Source organism: Pieris brassicae, chromosome 3 (assembly GCF_905147105.1).
Source record: "Pieris brassicae chromosome 3, ilPieBrab1.1, whole genome shotgun sequence".
Classification (NCBI taxonomy): Eukaryota; Metazoa; Arthropoda; class Insecta; order Lepidoptera; family Pieridae; genus Pieris; species Pieris brassicae.
Window position 1 is genome coordinate 10,592,809 of NC_059667.1, and position 24,128 is coordinate 10,616,936.

Consider the following 24,128-nt stretch of genomic DNA (forward strand, 5'->3'; position numbering starts at 1 on the left):
TAATACACTTAAATATACAAAAAAAACTCAAAAATACATGTCATATGACGCACGAAATATCAAAGTAACATCTTTTAGTTTTATACTGTCCTTGTAATGAGATTATCGTTCGAAAAAAGTTTATTTAAATGTATTTTAGATGCTTACGTTAAAATTTTTGAATATTTGAATGAAAAATCATATTTCTTCGTAACCATGACAATCACACAAATACTTGTCGCAGACGATTTATACGTTGTCAAAAAATTATATACCACAAAGAACGGTTCGGTGGCCGTCGATACACAATCTTATACTAGAATAATAAGTCCTGAGTACCTCATACCTCGTTACAATATCTTCTTACCAGGAAGAAAGGCACACAATATTATCAGCCGTAAGGATTTGGAGAAATTCTATTAGTTTGGGAACAAAGAGAGGTTAGACTGATATTAGCTAATACTTTGCCTCACGATAGTTCTCAAAAACGCACTAATAACTCACTATGAATTTTTAAATAGTGGACGCAACTATTATCAATTATAAATAACAAAAAGTATATATCAAAATAAAAATGTGTCTAACGTAACCCGAGTAAATCTCAACAATGACTCAACTGTGTAATAATAATAAATGTGACGATCGGCCAAGAAAAAATATTTGGGATCACCCTTCTCAAAAATTATTAAATTGAAATTATGTATTTCAAACAATAATCATAACAGATATGAAATTTAGGATGCTGTACATAAATTTAGGATCTCACTTTTCTAAGAAGTAATTGTTCACTCGTCTGAACGAATATTCTCAGTTCAAAAGAGGCCGTTCGGCAAATTTATCTAGTTCACACAGTCATCTAATTAGTACATAAGCCTCAATACGACTCAATAAAACAGTGAAATCAATACGGCTGTTTGAGATAGCAAACAATTTGCTCGGAATGTTACCCATTGTACATATTAGGCCCCCCATTTCAATAACGAGGGTAGCACGCAAACATTTGCGTTTCACCGTCAGTGTTTATCTAATAACTGTAAACATTTTGCAATCAGTACCAATACCACAGTAAAAGGTATTAAGTACACACAGTAAGGTATAGTAGTTAGCAGAGACAAAAAATACCGGATAATTTGTAAACTGGTCTTAGGTGTATTTAAAATCGGTTAAAAAGACCCAGCCCAAGGCATAATACCTATATACAACCATTACATTTTATATCCAAAGCAAGTTAGCCTACCTAGCCGTTTTCTACGAGTTAGATTCGATATATAAAATATATACCTCAATATTCCTTTTATAATTTCCTTAATAGCAGTGGTTTATAACGTTCAATTAAGGTTATATTAAACGCTCTTAAGAAAGCCCGTTTCGTTTATGGCTACAACATTTTTTTGAGTTGCAAAAACTAGTACAACCATACCACATTCATAAAAAAAAACGCAATGAGCTCGAATTCAAAGCTTACGAAAAATTATTATATTACAATAAGCGACTACAAAAGAAATTGTATTGGCTAAGCTAAAACTGTCCTCGATTTCAATTCTACAAGTTAAATGTTTAAAATCTGGTAGCGCTACGTAGCAATTGTAAAGTATCCAAAAGCTTAATTCTATTAAACTGCAACTTGTAAAACAAAATACTTCACTAAAGAGTAGCAGTTAATGTACATTTAGGGATATCACAACGTTTTGACGTTTATAGTTACGTTTATGTACATGAAAAAATGGTATTTGATTGGTTTTGTAATTACGAATAAACATGAGACCTTTTTTGATTATATAAAAAATAATTTTCTAGAAAGATAATGCCTTTGCCATTGTTAAGTCATGAGTGGAAATTGCCTACATCAGCATAATTAAATCAACTGTCACAACTATTGGTTAGTAAACTTTGGGAACTATAAACTATAAACACACAAATACCTATTTGCCATTTTGCTAGCGAAAACATCTAATGAGCATTATCCTCGGTGAGCAAATATTATTGTTTAGATTACAATGCAGCACATGATGATATGACTAAACGAAATAGATATACCTTTCATACTGAGTTCTATAATATACGTAAGAAAAGGCCCATGTGAATAAGCGTCCACCTACAAATCAAGCTTTATTTTTCATTGCAAAGATTTATTTGTCTTCGAATCGATACCACTAACCTCCATTGTTGTAGCACTAGATATACCGTTGCGTAAGCAATTCCAGTGCATTAATTTTGCAACAAAGCCAAACAAGGTAAATAAAATATTCTATCTTCCAAATCCAGGCAGTAATTCACTGAGAGAGGTGCGTCCGCGTGGCAGGTGGTCTTAATAAATACGAAAATGCTATCGTGGAGTTAGATGATAAATTCAAGAGGCAATCAACGCGAGGCTGGTAAAAATATTAATAGCCGAGAAATAATTATGTATTCATGAGTCCCGCGGATCACGGGAGCACCGGGTTACGGGAACAACCGAGATTTGCTTTTCTATCCGCTTTTGTGGGGATTTGAGAGAATTTCTCTATTTATTTTCTAATTCTTATGGGCAGAGTTGACTCTGATTTTTAAGAAAAGTCTGATGGTGCTCGTGCCTCATAAGATATTTCATTTAAAGATAAAATCCAGAGGCGCATTTTGCATAGGTTGCTTTGAACATTTTTTATTCTAATTACAAGTAGGTGATCAGACCTTTGTATTCACCTGTCTAAGACATGTCGGTTTCCTTGCTAACATATATAAATGGAAAGGAAATTCCATTGGTTTACGACCATGATTTGAACTCCTGAACTCAAGGGTCACGCTTAAACCACTATGCCTACATCGCAACTATATAAAAATAATGTTATCATTATTGTCTCTAACGGTAAAATTAAAGCTTATGCGTCCAAAAATTTCAGATCTGTTATTTCGCAAAATGCTTTGAAAAATGTACAAAGTGACATCGAATAATTTTATCTCCATCAATACACCAGTTGGAGTCATCAATCAATCGTTAATCCGACGCAATATCCATAAAATGAATCGTACGGGGCGGTACACGTAATAGGCCGAGCGAGTCGACGACAATGCCGCAATCGGGCCACCAATCTGCATAATGGATTGCTCGGCCGAACGCGCGCCGGTCGCTCATTCAATTGTCGCGGTCGTCGATGTGTCGCCTGGTTATTACGGAATGCGAAATTAATTCCAGAGCTATCTAATATGCCCTGGGATTTTTATTTAGTTGGCTTGATTGTGAAAGGATTCATTCTTCCATATGCAAAATAACTGGCAATGGGAATACGGTTTGGCTTAGGATAGTTTGCATTTTTTCATTTTCATACTTTGTCCAGGTTATATGAAAACAATATGCAGTATAATTCATTCACCGCTGAACGCTTCAACATCAACCAAAGTAGAACAAATAAAAGCTTCTTTTGCGTGGTACTTTCATTATTGTTACACCTAAAGTCCATTGTTACTGTTGTTTAATGAGCTATTAAGCAGTTTCGTTTAAAATCTCATTTTAAGCCATATGAAATAGTACTTCCAAATTGATTAATAAACTTACGACGTTTAAATATAGGTATACATCATTACTGTCACATTCATTCCAAGCCAACCCATCTTTTCGGATGTTGGTTCTAAATTAATTGAAAACTTATGATTTATGTCCAAGAGAGCGACAAGATGTACGGCCAATAACGTCCTTAAGCTCACGGTGCCTCGAGATTTACTGCATGCTCACCGCGTAAGAGCTCAGATAATGTTTTTATATTGAACTAAGGATTATATGTAGGGTAATGTTCTTCTAGATAAACAGATAATATATAACTAGATTAATTCAATATTTCGAGTATTCTTAGTAAGATATTCTTATCGTGTTGTAGGTAAACGTATATTTTGTCTGATAGCTTGTTTTTTCGATAATCTAATGATTAAAATTATTTGTAATACGCTCTAAACACAATTATACTTAAGGTACTTGGTGATATTCTTTTTATAAATGACTGAAACTTGTATTTCAAATCAATCATAACATTATTAGTAACAACGAAGTGCATAGGCAAAACCGCGTAAAAAATCATTTTTTTCATTTATCATCAACCTAGAGTACAATTTTGATGGTTATTTATCATGAAATTACAAAGGAAGCAATTTTATTACAATTCATATTGCAATAGATCTTGCCATATTCGTTTAATAATGAATAGTTCAAACGAATCCAGCACGTAAAAAAGTTAAAAGTCCGGTGAGTAAATGTGATTGAAATGGACAGTGCTATTTCCACTCCCATATGCCTGTACTCAATAGAAAAACACAATGGACTTCGAACAATGGTACTATTCACTGGTCTTAAATGCCTTCAGCCGAATGGAAATTTTACAGCCTCACATATCAGAGTAACTTGATTTTTACATGTCGAACTGCTCTCATTGTTCACTGTTCTACGGATATTAATTTCATTTGTTTTCTAGCCTTTTCAATATCGCATAACCCCATTTCAATCAATGCACGAATACAAGGAAATATTAAATTTCTTGGATATTCAAATGTAATTTTCTATTTTGATGTTATATGTCTGTGAATCCTATTTCAGATGAGTTTACATATCGGAGTCGTAAATTACGATTACTTAAGCCAAATAATTATTTAAATAACCATAGAATCAAATGGAAGTTAAAATACTTGCTCTTTAACTAAAGTTATGTATGTTTTAGTATATTTATTATACGATTAAAATTAATAAAAATAGTATCAGAGTTAATTACTAAGATATGTATTAAAATAGATATGTTTTAATCCCGTTAATAAACGGAAAAATAAGTTTTTTAAAATTCCGTTATTTCTGCCTGCAAGTTAAAAAGTCAGTCAGTTGATTATTATTAGTTATGGGCTCTTTTAGACAATGCGATTGTCCAAATAGCGCGAGATATTGTTGGCTCAAGTCTTTCCACCACCTGGAGTAGTTACAGGCTTCTTGGATAAATAATTTGGAAATCATGGCATTGTTATTTGAGAATTTATACAAAAACTAATTAGGTTGTTTTACAACAGAGCAACTTAAAATATATTTAATCTTATAATCAACACATTAAAATGGCGGCAACCACACTTCAAAGTGCGGTCCATACGCCAGCTTTTTACGTAGACTGTCCTCGAACACGGCATCACGCGTTGAGTCACGTGATTTGACATTACGACATTCGCGTGTCACCTCTCGCGCAGCTCTCAGCAACTTGGACACATGCGCTACGCTCTCTCTGACATCTTCAAATGATAACTGAAATTATATATACCTATACTAATATGAAGATGTGTTAACCTCAGGAAATAAGTAGTTTCTAGATACGCTGGCTCCGTAACACATAATATGTTTTGCACTTCAAAACGAAAAACTTCCACCGACCCTTATTAGCTAGAGTGAGTGAGCTAACATAATAAGCATAAGTACGGGTAACTCTCTGGATTTTTAAACCATAGTAATGTTTTTGAACATATCAGTATAATATATAAAGACCACACAACTATCCCCTTTTTGCCTTTTCGAAAATCTTACCTAGAACGTCCATGTCAAACAAAATAAGATTTTTATTATCGGAAAATGACTTAAGTTTGTATTTCTTTTAATAGGAGGCAAACAAGCAGGAGGCTCACCTGATGTTAAGTGATACCGACGCCCATGGACACTCACATTCCCAGAAGGCTCGCAACTGCCTTTCAAGAATTGGTACGCTCTTTTCTTGAAGGACCCTAAGTTGAATTGGTTCGGAAATACTTCATTGAGCATAGTGGTGGTGGCAGAAAAATTGCCTTAGAAACGCTCAGTTCCGGATCGACGGGCGTCAAGGTGATACGGATGGTATTTTGTATTCTGCCTTGACGTCCATTAAGGAAACTAACAATTAGTCCGAATCGTTATTTTCCTTCCTAATGTAGCTCGCCGACACGCTATTTAAATACAAAATGTATCGATAATAATTCAATAGACATCACTAAGCTAAGGAAATTGTCTTCGCACACGACTTTGCAATAGGCAATTTTACTTAGACAATTATTAAGTATTATTAAAACACTTCTTTTTTACCTGCTCGTCATTAGAATGCATGTGGGGATATATTCGTATCCACTGGCCAACACGGTTTACCCCTTTATCCCATCTCACCCCGTTTCCCCACATACAAGCATTCATCATACGCCTTCGCGATGCAGCCGTTGCATAACCACCACGCCATGTCTCATCGACTGGTTCTGGTGGTGAAGCTATACTTGTAGCAGACTGAAAGTATATTACAATTAAATTATTAATTCTTTTAAATAAATTGGTTTGTCAGTTTTTACATTACTTATTCATTTAAAAACGCAAAAACACAAGTCGTTTTTGGCTCTTAGTAATTTTTATTATTCATCTCGATAAATCTATGCAATAACAGATTAACAGCCGTATTTAGAAACTTTCAACATATTACGACGATAAATAATTATTAATATTATGTTACATGAGTATGTTATATGAAAGAGCGACTTAAAAAGTGGAAAAGAATATCTTAAAGTATAAATGGAGTTGCCTGTACAAATATTATTGATATTGAATGCCTGATCAGGTAAAAACATTGATTGATTCAAGCGACGTGGTTTCATTTTAATTAAAATAGTAATGGATTATTAATATATTATCCCTTTATTAATTATAAGTACTCTAACTATTATTATGATTGCAACGTCTTATAATAGTGACTATTCTAATATATCAAGGTTTTAACGAATTATCCAAACCTGAGAGTCCAGTCTTTCACTTATGTCTGATGATGATTTGTATGAATTAAGCTGACTTAAATTATTTGTCGAAACATCCTGAAAAAGCAATTTTTTTTACTAAATGTCCGCTTTAAAAAAAGTATGTCCTCGCTATACATTGGTTTGTCTAGTAGACAGTTTGCCTGTTTTTGCCCAATATATATATATATATACTTAAAATCTTGCTTTATTATTTACGTAAACCTGCGTCTCGAACTCATTGGTGGTTTATAATGAAGCAGTCATAGGCTCAAAATTAAATATTTTAACTTTCTGTGTTCGTCGAGATAAGAACCTACTGTCTCAATTGCCAGAAAAACTATGGTAACAAACATAGTAATCACGCGTATTTCATATATTTAAACTGAATCGTGTAAGTGATTAGATCGATTTCTTATTACATTATATTTTTCAGCCACTGGCGGTTGTAGGGTGACACAATTCAAAGGCATCGCTCTCCGACGTCGCTGAGATCGCCCACCACGCTTATGACCAGACGACGAGCGACTTCCGGTACTTGGAGCACCAATCTCATCTTCCGAACTGCAGCTTGGAGTAAACAAATTTTAATACTACTTAGAAAATTCACAAAAGGGAACAATGTTTTGTATTGGAAATCAAAATATGGTCGTTTAACAGAGTTATTTGAGAAAGAAAAATAATCCTCAGGAAGAAGGATAAAGACGTTTTCCTTAGATATAGAGATAGTCTGGTAAATTTCAGATGGTTAATAACAATCAAACTCTACTTGCAATAAATAAACAAAAGCAAAATCTAATTTTATAAAACGAAAGAAGAATTGTTTTGCTTTTTTCAAAAATATATTAGTTATTTTCAGCAAAATATACCATTCATAACATTAACAGTAAACTACAATACACTACTTATAATACCTCATGATATGTGGTGTAGGTGGTCCCTGTAAGTAGGAGAGACCAGTATGCCTCATTGGTAAACCAAGAAGATCGAACAGTTCGTGTAGCATTGGCTGCTTTACTGTAACGTCCGCCTCGCAATCAGCTTGTAGTGCTGGCGACAGATTAACCTAAAAATATATAAAAAATAATAAATATGTACATAATGTAATTTGGGCTGATTTTAAAACAATTTTGGATATAATTTTAAGATTTAATTACACGTTCATTTTATGATAAATGTTTGTTTTAATAGCAACTAAACATTTACCCCTCAAATAGTTGAATGATTGGTCATAACATTACTACATTATATAGTATATATAAAAGGGAATGATAAGAAACAGATCTATTTAGTCCCAAAAATTAGAAGTGTGTCAGGCACATAAGCCCAATAACCTATGTCTATAAAGAAAACCGACAAACCAGATCCGGATGTGGTAAGCTAGATAACCCATTAGAAGGTTAAGGAACTTCATGACAACTATTCAAATATCTTGCCTCGATCAACCAAGGCTTTAAAGCGTCATCTAGCAATACATCAAAGCCATAAAACTCGAAGCAATTCCTTGTAGGTGGCGTGCCAGCGGCTTGTGCCAACAGCGTCAGGGTAACAAGGGCTCTGATTTTTTGCCAAACGAGCCACTCTACTGCGCCCCATCTACCGATAAGGGCACGACGTACTTGTTTCAGCGTCCACTTGCAACCTGAAAATGCCTTATTGTTTAACTGATAGATGGCGCTGTAATATGTTAAATAAAAGTCATTTTCCAGAAGTATAGTTTAAACGTTAAGAGGATTCATAAATCATGTTGGTTAAGAATTTTGGTTCTACAAATTTATCAAACCTGCAAAGTAGCGACTACGAATTTACAATCGTAAGCACAAGTACTACCTAGCCTGTGTTTCGTAGCAACCTATTTTGTGCCTATTTTTTTTATAGAACAGATGTTAAGTGATACCGTCACCCATGGACACTCCCAATGCCAGAGAGGACTGCGTTACCGGCCTTTTAAGAATTGCTACAAACACATATTAATACACACACACAAATAAATCACTACAGGACAATACTTTTAAAATAATTATGTATTCGATAATATTAAAGGCTTGCATATCCTACAGAGCTGTATACGCATATTATGCAACCAAGGATAATGCTTAACATAGGTTTTTTCAAATAACAATTTTACCGCCGTAATATACTTTATTGGTATCAAATATTGGGTACTGCTCGAAAATACAACTCATGTATATAATACATTCTCAAGAAACTTTTCTTACCGCTGCCAATTCTTTCCTTACATTCGGAATATCTTGGTCCTGTTTTATTCAAAGACGAGTTTGTCAGATGGCGGTATGGATTGTGTATGTCTGATAGAGTGTATTTATCGGTACCTGCAAAAATAACGTAATAGTTTAACTATCTACCAGTGACAGAAAACGTCATAAAGAAACCAGACTTAGAACTTAGACCCAACAAACGTCGACTTGTGCCTCAAAATACTGATCGCTTACTTTCCTATAAATTATCAATAAAATGGATGCGGAACACTTTACACTTACCAAACCTAGCTAACCCCTCTGCATACATATACGCCGTTAAAGGTCTGTAACCGGGAACACATACATACAAACGGAGGTCAAACTTGTAACCTGCCATGAGCAAAGGTCTCTCTATATACCGTTGAACCACGGCGGACGTACCACAACGTAGTTCACAGATACTCTGTAACAAAATAAAATTAACAATGATAAATTAAGTTCTAGTATATAGTTTTAATGGTTTTGGACAGGGTGGAACTATGACTCCTCGTTAGTTCCTCCTAGTAATTCGTCATTGCTGAATTTCGGGTCACTGTAAGGTGCCTGCTGCCTACTATTCATATCTCTCCACTTTATTCGGTCTGTAGCTTCCCTTGACGCAGCTGTTTTGGGGAGACCCGTAAGAGTCATGACTTGGTCACACCAGCGGGTTGGCGATCTGCCCCGATTTGCCTTCCACCTTGCCGATGACCACCAGATTTTCCAGGTTATGTGGTTCGCGAGAAGTGATATGACCAAAGTCAGTAAGAACTCTTCTATAGAATGTAATTGAGCATCTCGTACGAACTATGACTTACGCTAATAATATTTTGTCTCTTTCTTAGCTGTCGCTTAAATTAACTATTTAAAAATGCTAATTAAGCTAATACAAATCCACACATTCACGGCCGACACAACTCCAGGATTGAATACTCACTAATCAATTGCCTAACATTGCCGCTTGTCAATCACAAACAAAAGTGAAAACCTGCATATCCAGGCAATAGGTATATTTATTTTCAGTCCCAATTCATGTTTAACGTTGGTATATGACCTGCCTCAATCGCGTGATTAGAAATACTTTGTTTGCAACACATAAATGACGTATGAAGAGATTTAGTAATCAAATTGTTTAAATGAAGCTTTACAATTGAGAATTATACAGAAGCTACTTTTTGTCCATCTATGACATAATAGTGGACGCTTTATATACTGCTTAGTATAAGTGATTAATTGAACGTATCGGTTTATACATATATGATTTTGATGACGTCAATATCATAGTATTTTAAATTATTTTGACAATGCTTTATTTTAATGAAGCCATTAAATTCATAGCCTACTGAAATATGTTTGTTACGCCTCTATTTATGTAATTTAATAATATATTATTTATTATTGACATAATATATTATTAAAGATTGTATGTTTGATATCAATGCCAGTACCCCTTCTAACGTACTAACTTTTACTTACTAATACACAATACTACGCATGTAATAAATTAACCACATTTACAAAATGTTGCATTGATAAGGAACGAAATTCTAATTTGGCTCCGTTCTAATCTTTACAGCTACAAAGGTTTCATCAATCATAATGTCTGATTACTTACACGAAAGAGAAATATCCCTCGGCCCTGGCTTTGCGCAACTGGTTTGTGAATCCACACAACATTAGCGCCTTCATCGCATCTACGTAACTTTGAGAATTCTGATACTAGCTTGGCATACTCCAGCGGCAGGTGGAAGCATGGTGGACTGAAAATTATAAGTTTACTATATGACCGCTTTCTGTTATGTGCACATACATTCATGGTGAAACAATTTATTTTAAAGTCTTATTAAAATATCAATAAATAAATAATTTGTGTCAGCCACAGTGTCACACAGTTAAGGCATTGGCGTTAAAGTAGAATTACACGTTTCACAGACTCCAACAACTTCACTTCTACATTACAAATGTACGTACGCGTTATATAATAGTGAACCCCCTTATAACACGATACTTTTATAACGTATTTTCATATTACGTGATGTCAGTCCCTCGTATAATACAGGTTCCCCCACATAACGCGTTACGTTTCTGTACTTTAATAATGATTTGTACGCATATATGTCGTTCCTAGCATAGCTATTTCTTAATATTTGATTTCAACGAGAATCACTTGTTATATGGGGTCATCAAGCGCGTTATTCGAAAAACTCCTATAACGGGGACACGATAAACACGTAGAGATTACTGCATATTACACTATTGAGCAAACATAACTTAGGAAACTCTAATTTCGTACATATAAATTTACCTTTTAAAAATTACTATAGTCTATGTAATTGCTCAGTAACAAGAAGCGAAAACGTATGTTTCATCATGTTGAGAACTATTTGGTCCTAATTCAAGATATATTTGAACTGATATTTCAATTCAAATAGAATATAGTCAAATATTTCTTAATAGAAATACCGTGACGTCTGTACTTAAGTCGAGAATATTTCTAACGTATACCTTGAACTTCGACATTGGACATTTGTTTTATGAAGTTGCATGGTCGGTGCATATAATTTATAGATAATCACGTTAATTCTATTGCACAAAGCAAATAACATTTACTTTTTCTTCGGATCACGCGAACGCCGGTACCACTTGGGGTAATTGCTATCAAAGCACGATTCATTAATATTCCTAACTATAATTTAATATTACCTCGAACTTTCACCTTCGTCCCAAGTCAGGAACAATACTTGCATTGACCTTTGCAAAAACTTTCTCATTTTTATTCGTGGAATTCTTTTGTCAAATTAAAAATTAAGTGAATAGGATTTCATTCGGTTTCGGAAAAGGAGTCGGTACCGCTCATTAGCTTCTCGATCCCAAAAGACTGAGATGGGTAAAAGAAAAAAGAAATTTACAAATCTCATTTCCAGCCTAATTAAAGATTTTCTCAAAAAAACTAACAAAGTTTCTTTGCATCAAAATCCCAGAACTCAATAAACAAACGTATACAAAAAGTATTTTCTTTTATTCGTGTTAGTGCCGTGAGACACGCAAAAGTACGCGTGATTTCATTCAAATTTCCAATGACGTCGTGCGATTGACTCGTGGCCTAGGGAGAATGACAATTTGATAGACATTGCTCTACTTATAAAAGTGGACGTAGGGAAGGAAAAATGTCATACGTTTTAAATATCTTTTAATAAAATACACACAGTAATACATACAGTTCACACGTGAATGTCCCTTATTGACAACAAAAACATTGACATTTATTTGAAAAAAAATATACGGGATAAGGATAAGGGAATATTTTTTTCGGCGGACTCTTTATAAACCTAAAGCCTAAATTATTATTCATAAAAGTCACACTAACAATAATAATTTTTAATAAGGTTCTTAACCCTTGGGTCATACGTTCAAACTCGCATATCTTTCGCCTTAAAGAAAAAATATTATCAATAAAAACAAGACTTAGAGTTGTGGATATATATATATGTATTCGTAATAAAAACTCTGTGTTTAAAACTTCTGAATTGAAGGAATAGTAATTCATAATATAATATATAACGCTATCTATTCCACATCGATTTTTATATATTATCGTGACAGCAAAAATAAACTGATATTATTTTATATTTAAAAATTTACATTCGTGAAATCGCGTGTCGATTTTTTATGACTTTAAATTATCCGACTTTTATAGATCGTCTTCAATCGCGTTTCTTTAATTTCGATAATCAAAATTTCCGTTTATTAACGTCGTAAACGTCATTTTTGATTATTGCAAATTTTAACCCAATTAAACGATACTTCCGCTAACCATGAATTAATGTCAAAAAGCGATTAAAGTCAGTCCTTGGCCCTTTTATGATTTTAAAATAAAATATGGCGCTTTTGCAATTTGATATTATCTTTAGTTGACATTGTGTAGTTAGAAATACTGTATACTTTTGAATATATGTAAATTAAAAATTACTTTTCTTCTAGCGAACGGTGTAGATGTCTTTGTATGGGATGTCTGACGTCACGTGAGTCAGTTTATAATTACATTACACATGACATATAGCTAAATTTACGTATATTGTTTATTTAAGCTAGACTTTGTAATGACGAACATAATGTCGCCACACTGTTTTAAACCTATTAATATCATGTTATGTACTTTTTATTATTGCTACGTGTACGTTATGTATACGTGCACTTGGCACGTTATCCCAGCAAAAGATAACTAAACTTATCAAAATCATCTCGAACATACCTAAAGTCATAAATGGGTCCGTAAATTCTTCGCATACACCGTAACAGTCGGGATAGGCTATCCTTGCGGCAAATAGAGCCTCCTTTTGGTATGTGATTCATGAACTGAAATTAAATGTAAAATAAATACCTTTATAATTTATAAAACAACACCCGGCATTATAATTACCAGCAATACAGAGTGGTTTATTAGACCTTGGGATATGATTATAATGAAAATTTCCTGCTTACAACAAAGTAAAACGTACAAAATAAGCATACAAGTAGTTTAAAGGAAGAGAGACGAAGAGGAACGAGTGGGCTAATCACACCCTTTTATCGCTTTGGCGTGGAACTCTGAACATTACACATTTTTTAAATAAACCAAATGCTGTAGTAACGTATTTTGAGACGTGGAATTATGTAAAGCTTACATTAAGAACTAAGAATAGTTACTTTTATAAATTATACTTTTTATATTATATCACATATACAACACAAAAACAAATACATTAAATAAAACATCTCGTCATGAACCTCATAGGCATGACAAGGTAATCGATACCAAAACATGAGTTTCACAATTAAAACTAATATTTGAGACCAATTTTGTTACATTACAGCGCTCCTGTCGCTTATGTGCAAAACAAAGGTTATACAAATCGTTTACACAGAGGCGTTTAATAGTTTTGTAGTATCAACGTGAGTAGCTACTGGATGTACTCATCATAATTCATAGATCTAATATGCTTTATTTTACTTCTGATCTGAACGACGAAAGTTGTCGTGGAAATAATATAAAATGCACAGTAATCCAACTGAAGCATGCACAATGGTAAAACGTTCCCTAATAGGTATATCTATAGATTGAAATGGAACGACAGCGAGCCTATTGTACGGCGGCCGTAAACATGAATAAAAATATTGTCAAACACGAGCATCGATCATAAAACTATCTATGTTCACAGTCTTCATAACTTTGTATTAGTCCGGGACACGAGAAAATTCCATAGAAAACAACCATCAATGAACAATTGTGGAACATCGTTTTGCTTGCGTTTTCATATTGTATCACACGTAACAGAAATAAAAAATATTTTTATGATAAAAATGCATACGTATACTTTGAGTGTGTGCGACGATTTAACTCCTTGTAAGATAACGTACATATTATAGATGCAAAATTTGAGTATTTTTTTATAATCAGATATCTGAAAGAACTCGCTTATAAAACATCTTTAGATAGAAACAAAACATATTATAATTAAATTGGAAATGGGCTTCATCGATACTTAAAATAAAAGCTTGGTCAGTTTGTAGCTTTTGGACTTTAGGACTGTTGTAAACTTTATGAGTGGCAATTACATGTATAATAAGAAATCGTGTAAACTGTTTTACTAGTTATAAATTATTTGCATCATTTTAAATGATATGTAATGTTACCTGCCAGTCTTCAAGGGTCTTATAACAGGTGGCTGGGAAAGCACTGCTCCTCCACCACAGGTTCCATTTCTCTTCTCCAGGTGAAGCCTGGTAGATACGCCATCCGCGCTCAGCGCAAACCTAAATAAAATCGAATTGTAAACCTCTCTCGATTTTTTTAATTGGTTAATAATACAAAGCTTTAAAATATTCAAAGTATTAATTTAAACTACGGAGGTTTTGAACTGAATATTTGAAATTGAGATTGTCACAAGATGTGTAAAAATCCTTCAAAGAAAAGTAATACAGTTATTACGTTTGTAATGTTGCCTATTTCAACCGTATCATTAAATTTTAAAAGAGTACCACTGTCAATAACGGCAGACGGAGCAATGCCGATAAAAGCTAAATTTTATTGTGTTTCATAAAATACACTTTAACATAAAGCAATAAAGACTACTGCTAATATGTCAGATACTCTTAAATATATTTAACTTACCTTAACAAGTAAACTTGGTCCAGTACCGTTATCATTTAAACGATAAACAAATGGTTCGTCATTGTCCATATCTTTCGATATTTCCTACAAGTAAGACTTTGGTGTTTCTAAAATAAAAAAGTATTTTGTTAAATTCCATAACTCCCATGCATAAAACATACTTTGGAGTCGTTGATATTTTTCCTGAAATGTTTTGCATCAAGAACGGTATGCTCGCGATGATATTCTTTACCGTACGTAACTGCTAAATATTGAACCTCGAGCTCGACAGCTTGACGCCCAACCACTAGACCAACTAAATAAGGAGAATGCTAATTATTATTTAGCGAACAACAATTTAAAATGTAGTTTTGTAACTGGATAATTATTAATAACTTATCATAGATTGCACCATATTAACCAAGGCAGTTCATGTTTAAACGTATGCAAGAAACACAAAATAATAAATCATTCAATCTTCAAGATTTAATTCAAAATCAAAATCTATTGCTGTAGTATCATAAACTATATAATTATAAATAGAATTCTGTGCCGAAAATACAAAAAAAGTTCATAAACTTACCTAATATAAAACGTTCATAGAGTAAACCATGTCATCTTTCAAAAATTTTAATAATTATAAAATTGTTTTCGTGTGTACGTAAAAGGTAAATAAGGCCGACTCCTCCGATCGGCAGCCCTCTATACACTGCTCCCTTGCATCAAAGGCTGGGGAAAATTTATAGCGTGGCATGCCAGGATTCGTGACTGTTATGAAAGAAAATGCCACCGATAAGTAATGACGTGAAGATCTTCACTCGCAAATGTACTGAACGAACATTTTTCATGTAATTTGTGGTAATATTTCTCTTTTTAAGTTTTTAATAGTAATATCATTATTTTGTCAAGGTACTGTGTAACTTTTATACAATTCAATATTTTCAAACTTTGTGATAATTTTTTGACTCGCCTTAAATGTTGAATCAATTATGTTATAAAATAATAGATCGATTCAAGTACTAAATTGTTGTTATAAAAGCAATAAGTTTTTATTAATACCAAAGCGGATCGCTATTTAATAAGAAAGTCTAATATCTATATTTATAAAGTAAACGGTAACATTAGTGTAATTTGTCTTTATTTACCTATCAAGAACTTCGAAGGTTGCGAATAATATTGCAGAACACAGCAATTTTATGTTATTATCAATAGTGACTAAATATTGCCTAGGTTTCTGGGTCAGCTCTATTTATAGGGATAACAGTTTTTTGTCCAACAGTGATACATAGACGTTTTAAAACTAATGTATTTTGGGTACATTTTCATCCCTTTAATTTAATTAAGAAAACTTACTACAATCATTCAAACTTTATGTATGAAAGATGCCTAATTTACATTCACACACAATAAACACACCCGCATGTACACACCCCAAACAAAAAAGGTGTTTACATAGGAAGAGCGAGGTTTCCCAACAGAAGTTTCATTGATTACTTTCTGGGAAGCCTCTACAAATGGCCCCTTCTAGTCCGACGATTGAAGTGCTATTTGTATATAGCATATGTTAAAATATAAGTAACGTTAAAAATTTCATGAATTGGATTTTAGACCTAAACGTCATTACACATATCATATATTATGTGTACTTAACATTTATACATTTCATGTCATCCCAAAAAGCTAAAAATTACTGCCTTAATTATTGATTCAACGTGAATGAAGTCGTACAAACTAGTTATTATATATTTATTATTTATATTGAGCTAATGTACACAAAAAATGTTATATTACAGGTAAACACAAACATTCTTACCTCGCTACAAAGCAAATATTGCGATCCATAAATTCATTTTATACTTATCATTTCATGTTAAATGGGTTTAGATATTGTTTATTTAGAGGAATTGGTGTAATGCCTCAAATAACTTAGCAAAAGTCAAAGTCAATGACAATAGTTAAGCTATACAACCTCATTTAAAAACGTACATTTAGAAAAAAGTTTTTACATATTTTATTACTAGTAGACACAAAAATATAAATTCAAACATTGGCGGTTAGTTAGCGATTAGTTTACTATATTTTAATATACTACAGATACTTCGGTTACAAACGTAAGGCACATGGAGATTTGTAGTAAATTAATGCAAACCCTCTAAAACAGATTGTTCTATCAGTTTTGTTACCCGCATTGTAATGGTTATTTATCTACTACTCACATTAATATAGTACTTAAAGCACACCTTACTGGAAAATAGCTTAATATTTAATAAAGTAAGCTTATTAGTTCGTTAGCATATACTGTGTGTAAAATATTATGAAATATCGATATCGATATGCTATAAGTGCATAAGTAATTCTTATAAAAAAAATTATACGTAGTCGCCGAAGTTCCGTCATAAATAGAAATAATGATAAAAAACTAAAGTGCTGATCAGTTTCGAATGAGTGATAAATAAATTTATAGCACATTAATTAAAGAAAATAATTCTTTGAAATTACCTCCCATATTTTAAATACAGGCCCTTAAGCGCCTTGGACCGTCATCTATCGCAGCACGCACCATACTCATGTGGATTTCAGTGACTGCTTTTTTTAATGATGACTTGAATGATGACCAAATTTTTATGGGGTTTATCACAGACTTTCCTTCTCTAATACCTGTCAAATTTTATAGTCCAAAGGATTGAGGTCCGGACTGGAGGAAGGCCAATCCTCATATCTAATTAAGTCGATGTTTTGAAGCTCAAACCAGGCTTGATTGGTCTCGGCTTTGTGTGCAGGCGCAGAGTCCTGCTGGAACAAGAAGTGATATCCCGCAAATAGTGTGCTGGGCAGGTCTTTGACCAGCCGATCCAAGATCGTCTCTTGGTACACTTTTACACTGGTTTTGACCCCCTTTTCGCAAAAATGAACCTCAGTTAGTCCGTAATAGGACACTCCCAACCAGGACATTACTGATGATGGATGATGTCCACGTTGCACCCTCGGAACTTTATTTCCAGCTTCTTCAGAACTTCTAGCGTCCACTCTATCATTCTCTTTATTGTACTTGTCTTTAAGACATTTTTTTCGTCCGTAAAGAGGATATTTCGGTGACGGTTTTTCGCGTACCGCTTTAACAACACCCGCAATTTATTAAGCCTTATTGCTTTTAGACAAGCATTAAGTAAGTGCCCCTCTTTTTTTTGTATACTCGGAGACCACCACTCGAACTGATGAACCAGACGTGAACAGATTATTTTGAGATTTTTCCAACACAAATTATGTTCAAATACCGTCAACTTCTTCTCTAATAATTTATGGTTATCATTCAATATTTTCTTTCTCTGTCTAACTTTTTTTTTAATGGATAAACTCTAAAACAAACCGAAGGAATGGCGGAATTGCTGACGATTAACAGGTACTAAGAGCCAGACGACACACCTAGACATGGTTCTTATTACAAAATATAGTTATAAATCTGAAAAGTAATGATTAGCTTAATGCTGATAATTATACATTTTTTGTTAAAAATATGGTAATTTTTTTAAATAAAAAATTTAAAATGATATAAAAACCAGCGTATGACATCAGGAAATCTCTATAAATTGGTGATATGAATAATATTTCTCTCAATCGACAAATTTTGACCGGTAGCGTGAATTGTGACAATGATTTTGTGGATTTTCTGTTTCTTGCCGATTATATGCTATGGAATATTTCGCTTTAAACGACGGCAATTATACAGAGTCGCGAATAAAGTGACCGGAACTGAAGATGATATAGCGTTCTTCGGAATTGCACCTTACCTCATTGGAGGCTCCGAACGTAAGCGCACTCGCCCTTATTTATATATAGCTTATTTAGCTTTGTATATTGTAATCTAATCATAATCGTGTATAAAATATTAAATAGGATAATTTGAGAATAAGAAATTGTATACGCTATGCCGTTTAAACCAATTGGTTTGCGAAGATGTGTGATTACACAAGTCCGCATTTACGTGAAGTCAAATAAACATATATATCGAAACTATTAATAGCTTAAGTACTGGGATGTGTTAATACAATTTACGTTTTATTTATTTTTTGGAAAGGTTCTGCTCTTCCTCCCTTCCGAGTTTCTTCTAAGTCTAATCTAGTCGACTTACCTATTACGAGTACGTATTCGTTCTAAGTGTAAAAGTCAATACATACAAAGCAAAACACATTTAAAACCTTTTTATATCGTTAAAAAGAAAAACAAATATGTCTTAGTGTGTAATGTAGTCAACTTTACGACTGACCTATGTATTAAGTATGCAGAAGATATGTTCATATGCATAATTCATTGCGCGACTAATAATCTCTCTAATAATGACTAATAATGTTTAGTTATCTTAAAAAATTGTCAATGAAACCGTCGTGTTTGACTCAAGGAAGTTAATAAAATGACCTTTAGACATATAATATATTGCATTACTGTATTTTTAGGTGCGATGTTTAAGCTTCAAGAATATTCTTACGTCACAACAAGTGTTGGTGGTTTTGCGAAGGCGTGGGTTGGACCTTTGTTGTATTATAGTAAGTATGCAGCTTGAGTATCTAAAAGTTCACTCTCATGACTCTACCGCTAAGTTGTGATATGTTTCATTAAATATATAATACAACTTGATATAACGTTACAGTGGTAACCGATGCAGAAAAAGTTGAAGTTATACTGAAGCAACATTTGGAAAAAGACAACATATTGCGTTTTATACGATTCGCTATTGGCTACGCATCTATATTTGCACCAGGTAAGTACTTTTATATATTCGCTGTTTAAACAAACCTCAAGTACGTAAAACAAATTACTGATGGTCAATAATTTTTATAATAGCTATACAAACAATTTACTTTAAATAACGTGTACTTTAGTGTCTATTTGGCGACCCCGGCGCAAGATTGCTGTTCCCTCATTCAGTCCGAAGATAATATCTAACTTTGTGGATGTGTTTGCGAGAGAAAGCCATAAGTTGGCGCATAAGCTTAAGCCCACGGTGGGCAAAGGGCCATTTAAAATATGGAAACATCTTAATGCATATAGCTTGGACGCTGTTATGGGTAAGACCTTCTGAAAACTAGTATACGTCTTTCTGACTGCCAACAGTTAATATTAACTTCCATAAAACCAGTGTCATAATTATAATTTATAGCATATAAATATAATACGTATCACATATATTATCACAAATCATAAAAAACAACGTAGTGAGTGGCTTAATTAAACATTCGATAAATTTTTTGAAAAAAAAATATAAAAAACAATTTGACGACGTTTGATCTTTGAACCAACTGAAACTAAATTTAAATAATATCTAACATACGTGGTTACAGTATTAAAAATATAGGTTTGTTTTGAAGATTTAAATACCATTTACATAAAAATATTATTTATTGATTGTTTGTATTGTAACGTTCTTACAGAAACTGCAATGGGTGTCCATGTGAACGCACAAGAAAATCACGACAATCCGATTCTCACAGCAACGAATAGAATTTTGGATTATGTCTCTGAAAGAATTTTTAAACTTTGGCTGCAACCTGACTGGTTATACAAATGGTTCCCACAACATGAAAAATTGGTGTATTATTGTAAAGTGTTGCACGACTACACTGATGAGGTAAGTCTTCCAAAATGGCAAATATGGTCCCTAATAACTAATGTTGCTAAGTTTAGAGTACAATAAGATTTTCATGGAGAACTATGTCCCACGATTTTACACAATTTATCCGTGACCCGCGTTCATACATTCATGCACATTCATAAAAACCTATTTATTTTATTACAATATATAATAATAAATTTAGAATATTTTCCTTTCTCTATTTCTTATATCACCAATTCTATTACTGGTAGCAATAACTAATAAATAATTGAATTTTACGCCATTGACTCGAATTTCATGTTTACTTTCAGATAATAGAAAATAAAAGACTGCAAGTAGCAGAACGAGAAATAGCTACAGCGAAAGGTGCTGCTGAAGAATTTTACATTAGAATGTTATGTACAGATTTAATAATGAAAATATATTTTTTCGACAGGTACAAATCAATCTCATCAACCTCTCAACTTCCTCGATCTCCTAATAAATCTCTCTGGGGGTGAGAAGGGATACAGCAATTTGGAGCTACGTGAGGAAGTTATGACTTTCATTATAGCTGCAATGGACACCTCTGCTGTGAGCATGGGATTCACTCTTATGCTGCTTGCGAAGTATCCAGAAGCACAGCAGAAAGTTTTCGAAGAGTATGAATTTTTCTTCTTAATGGAAATATAGAGTGGCGAAAAGCGCGATGAAGAAAGAGTAATACGAGATGAAAAAGGGTTTTTACATTGTTTTTATTATTTCTGTCTGTTTGTCCGAATGTACATAATTTTATTCGAAACTACTAAACCACCTTTTTACTCAGTTCGAAGCAACATATTCGGGCTACTTATTATAAATTATTAATAATAGATAAAGCCTAAATTCTCTTAAAATTTGGTTTGTGTGTGTTCTATAAAAACATCAAGTTTACACAAAGCATATATACGTCAAAGGATTCGAATACCTTACCAGGTATTATTACCATCCTGTAGTATATTTTCTGTTTTTATTATTAATTATGGCTTCAGTAAGTACTTAGTAGTTTATATAAATCTCCCAGGATATGAGTGTCAACCGAAACTCGTAGCAGTGTGCGTTGCCTGTACAGCAGATAATCCGCAGAAACAGTCTATAAAATTAATGTACTTGTAGTATACAAGTGTAGTTTGTTTTTTTTTTACATTCTTACCGAATTTAACAAGTGTGTAAAATCCACGCGGTCGGAGCGACCATTCCTAATTAAGTATTTAATATCTGTTTCAGACTCGATACCGTTTTCGGAAAGTCAGATCGTTTACTTGAAAAAGATGACTTGCCAAAACTCCAATACTTGGAACGCGTTATTAAAGAGGCGCTGCGACTCTATCCTTCTGTACCAATAATCATAAGAACAACTACTGAAGATGTGGTGGCATTCAGTGAGTTCAAAATATTCTTCCAGGTGGTTTAACAAACAATTCCAAGATATTTCTGTTTTTGACTGCAATAGATAGATCATATAGAGCCTTAAACAAAAAACTTTGCGATAGGTAACCGGCCATACCCACCAACTATGTTTGTCTATGCAACAGGGGTACAGTTAAAGCCCACTCGGACTTCCGATTATATATTTTTTTTAAATAGCGTAGGGGGCAAATAGCAAACTCAAACAGGGCAGTTGTCGCAGCCCGTGTTAGTGGGGTGCTTTAAACTTAATCAACTAAGAGTATCTTCTTGGTTTCAGAGGAAAATATGACATTGCTAAAGGGGTCAGGAATAATTGTATCGATATGGGGAATTCACAGAAACCCCAAGTATTGGGGGCCAGATGCACACTGTTTTAACCCAGACAGATTTCTTCCGGAAAGGATGGAAGGTGTTCCTTCTTGTGCCTTTATACCGTTCAGTCATGGACCTCGGAATTGCCTTGGTAAGTATTTCTAAATAATACTATGTACCTTGACCAGCCAACAGACAACAAATAGGATTGATAAGTTCATTGGAGTCAGAGAAAACCACAATGATTACATCATTTAGTGGGAGATTGCTAAAATTTTACATATATCCATTTACTAGGTTACCAATACGCAATGATGTCCATGAAGACTGTGCTGTCGTCTATTCTCCGTCGGTATCGCGTGGTCGGGGAACCGGAAGCTGGACCCATCCCACACATTAGAGTGAGGATGGAAATAATGCTGAAGCCCATAGATGGATTTGAAGTGACGCTGGAAGAGCGATGAAAACTGACTCTGTGCTATATTTAGAGATAAAATTATTTATTGTACTTTCAATGACATTAATAAAAATGTTATTTGACAATTAATGTACACTTTTCATTCACACCTTTTTATAGTTAAAAACCAAACCTGAAGTCTAAAATTCAAACCAGTTATCAATTTACCAAGGTATTTTTATCAAAATTTAAAATAGTTTTGATATTAACTATACGGCTTCCATGCGAAGCTTTCCTTACGATCGAGTGCCAAATGGGCAAATAGATAGAAAGTATATTGGTGCACAGCAGGCACACAGACAAGCCCTTCAGTAGTACTGTTTATAACCATAATTAAATGATTATTTATAACGAAATAGAATATATTCTATCCAAGTCTCGAGTATCCAAATTGTAGGTTTACCGTTTTCCATAATTATGATAATAATATGATATTAATTGTAATTTTGCTTAAACTGTCATAATTAAACGAAGTTAACCTTCCTTGGACCTGAATAAGGAAAATATACACATACAATGTCGTATATAAATATGGTCTACTCATTAGAAACTAAACTCGATTTAATTCAATGAGTTAAATAAATGCGTACATATTTCAGACTTGTGGTAGTTTTGCCTCATCTTTTTTTCTTGAAAGTTAAAGGCAATTCTCTAATTAAATTAAATAGCGTATCTACGCTTCACCAGTTTTATGAATATGCGGCGGTTAACCAAACCATATTTGATAAAAGTTATGAACTTGAAAAACTGGCAGAAAATTTAAAAACAAAATCGCAAAAGAAATTAACAGATTTTTTCAAGTAAATGTTGGTATAATATTAATTAGTTTAAACATTTATGTTCAGCTACTATTTCAATAAATATGTAATACTCATACATACACGTGTTCCTCATTACGTCATATTTGCCGTATTTTTATAGACCTCTATAAGTGAGACCCCTTCCTTAACTCTGAAAGGTTACTGTAAACTCGGGTTAGGGAGAAACCTCTATAAGAGAAAAATCAAACGCGGTCTCTTGAGCTCTCCCTTATCCAGGTTTGCCTGTACTTTATTTTTACCAGTAAAAATATATTAATCAGTTAATGTTATTAATTTACTTTATATATTTAAATTGGACCCTATTTGGGTATTGGCCCTCTCCATTTTCACCTATTGTTGCCTGTTTTGGGCAACTTCAAACCAGTTCTTGCATAAGATCGTCCTGCCTTTTTCTCGTGCATATCTCCCTTTCATT

The 24,128-nt window shown here is 33.4% G+C and overlaps 2 protein-coding genes across 2 annotated transcripts; one reads left to right on the forward strand and one right to left on the reverse strand.

The window, feature by feature from the left end:
• Positions 1–4,984: 4,984 nt before the first annotated feature.
• Positions 4,985–15,209, reverse strand: LOC123707120 (probable tubulin polyglutamylase TTLL2). The gene is made up of 12 exons (XM_045656915.1): positions 15,109–15,209; positions 14,631–14,750; positions 13,210–13,313; positions 10,573–10,717; positions 9,219–9,381; positions 8,937–9,050; positions 8,154–8,359; positions 7,632–7,783; positions 7,140–7,287; positions 6,718–6,795; positions 6,029–6,220; positions 4,985–5,224 (listed from the first exon to the last, which is right to left on the reverse strand). The coding sequence occupies exons 1-12, from the start codon at positions 15,175–15,177 to the stop codon at positions 5,036–5,038; spliced, it is 1,680 nt and encodes a 559-aa protein (XP_045512871.1). The 5' UTR covers positions 15,178–15,209; the 3' UTR covers positions 4,985–5,035.
• A 3,516-nt stretch (positions 15,210–18,725) lies between these two features.
• On the forward strand, positions 18,726–22,943 carry LOC123706699 (cytochrome P450 4V2-like). The gene is made up of 10 exons (XM_045656049.1): positions 18,726–18,894; positions 19,539–19,628; positions 19,733–19,843; positions 19,965–20,150; positions 20,514–20,710; positions 21,007–21,061; positions 21,132–21,336; positions 21,941–22,095; positions 22,401–22,586; positions 22,733–22,943. The coding sequence occupies exons 1-10, from the start codon at positions 18,738–18,740 to the stop codon at positions 22,897–22,899; spliced, it is 1,509 nt and encodes a 502-aa protein (XP_045512005.1). The 5' UTR covers positions 18,726–18,737; the 3' UTR covers positions 22,900–22,943.
• The last annotated feature ends 1,185 nt before the right edge of the window (positions 22,944–24,128 follow it).

Excerpts from the sequence above, each read along its gene's own strand:
- LOC123707120 (XM_045656915.1), bottom strand. The coding sequence starts at position 15,177 with ATGGACAATGACGAACCATTTGTTTATCGTTTAAATGATAACGGTACT. Across the intron at positions 7,288-7,631 it reads CCTACACCACATATCATGAG|CTGCAGTTCGGAAGATGAGA; the intron begins GTATTATAAGTA and ends GTTTACTCCAAG. Across the intron at positions 6,796-7,139 it reads CAGTGGCTGAAAAATATAAT|GATGTTTCGACAAATAATTT; the intron begins GTAATAAGAAAT and ends TTGCTTTTTCAG.
- LOC123706699 (XM_045656049.1), top strand. The coding sequence starts at position 18,738 with ATGATTTTGTGGATTTTCTGTTTCTTGCCGATTATATGCTATGGAATA. Across the intron at positions 20,711-21,006 it reads TGCACGACTACACTGATGAG|ATAATAGAAAATAAAAGACT; the intron begins GTAAGTCTTCCA and ends GTTTACTTTCAG. Across the intron at positions 22,587-22,732 it reads TGGACCTCGGAATTGCCTTG|GTTACCAATACGCAATGATG; the intron begins GTAAGTATTTCT and ends TCCATTTACTAG.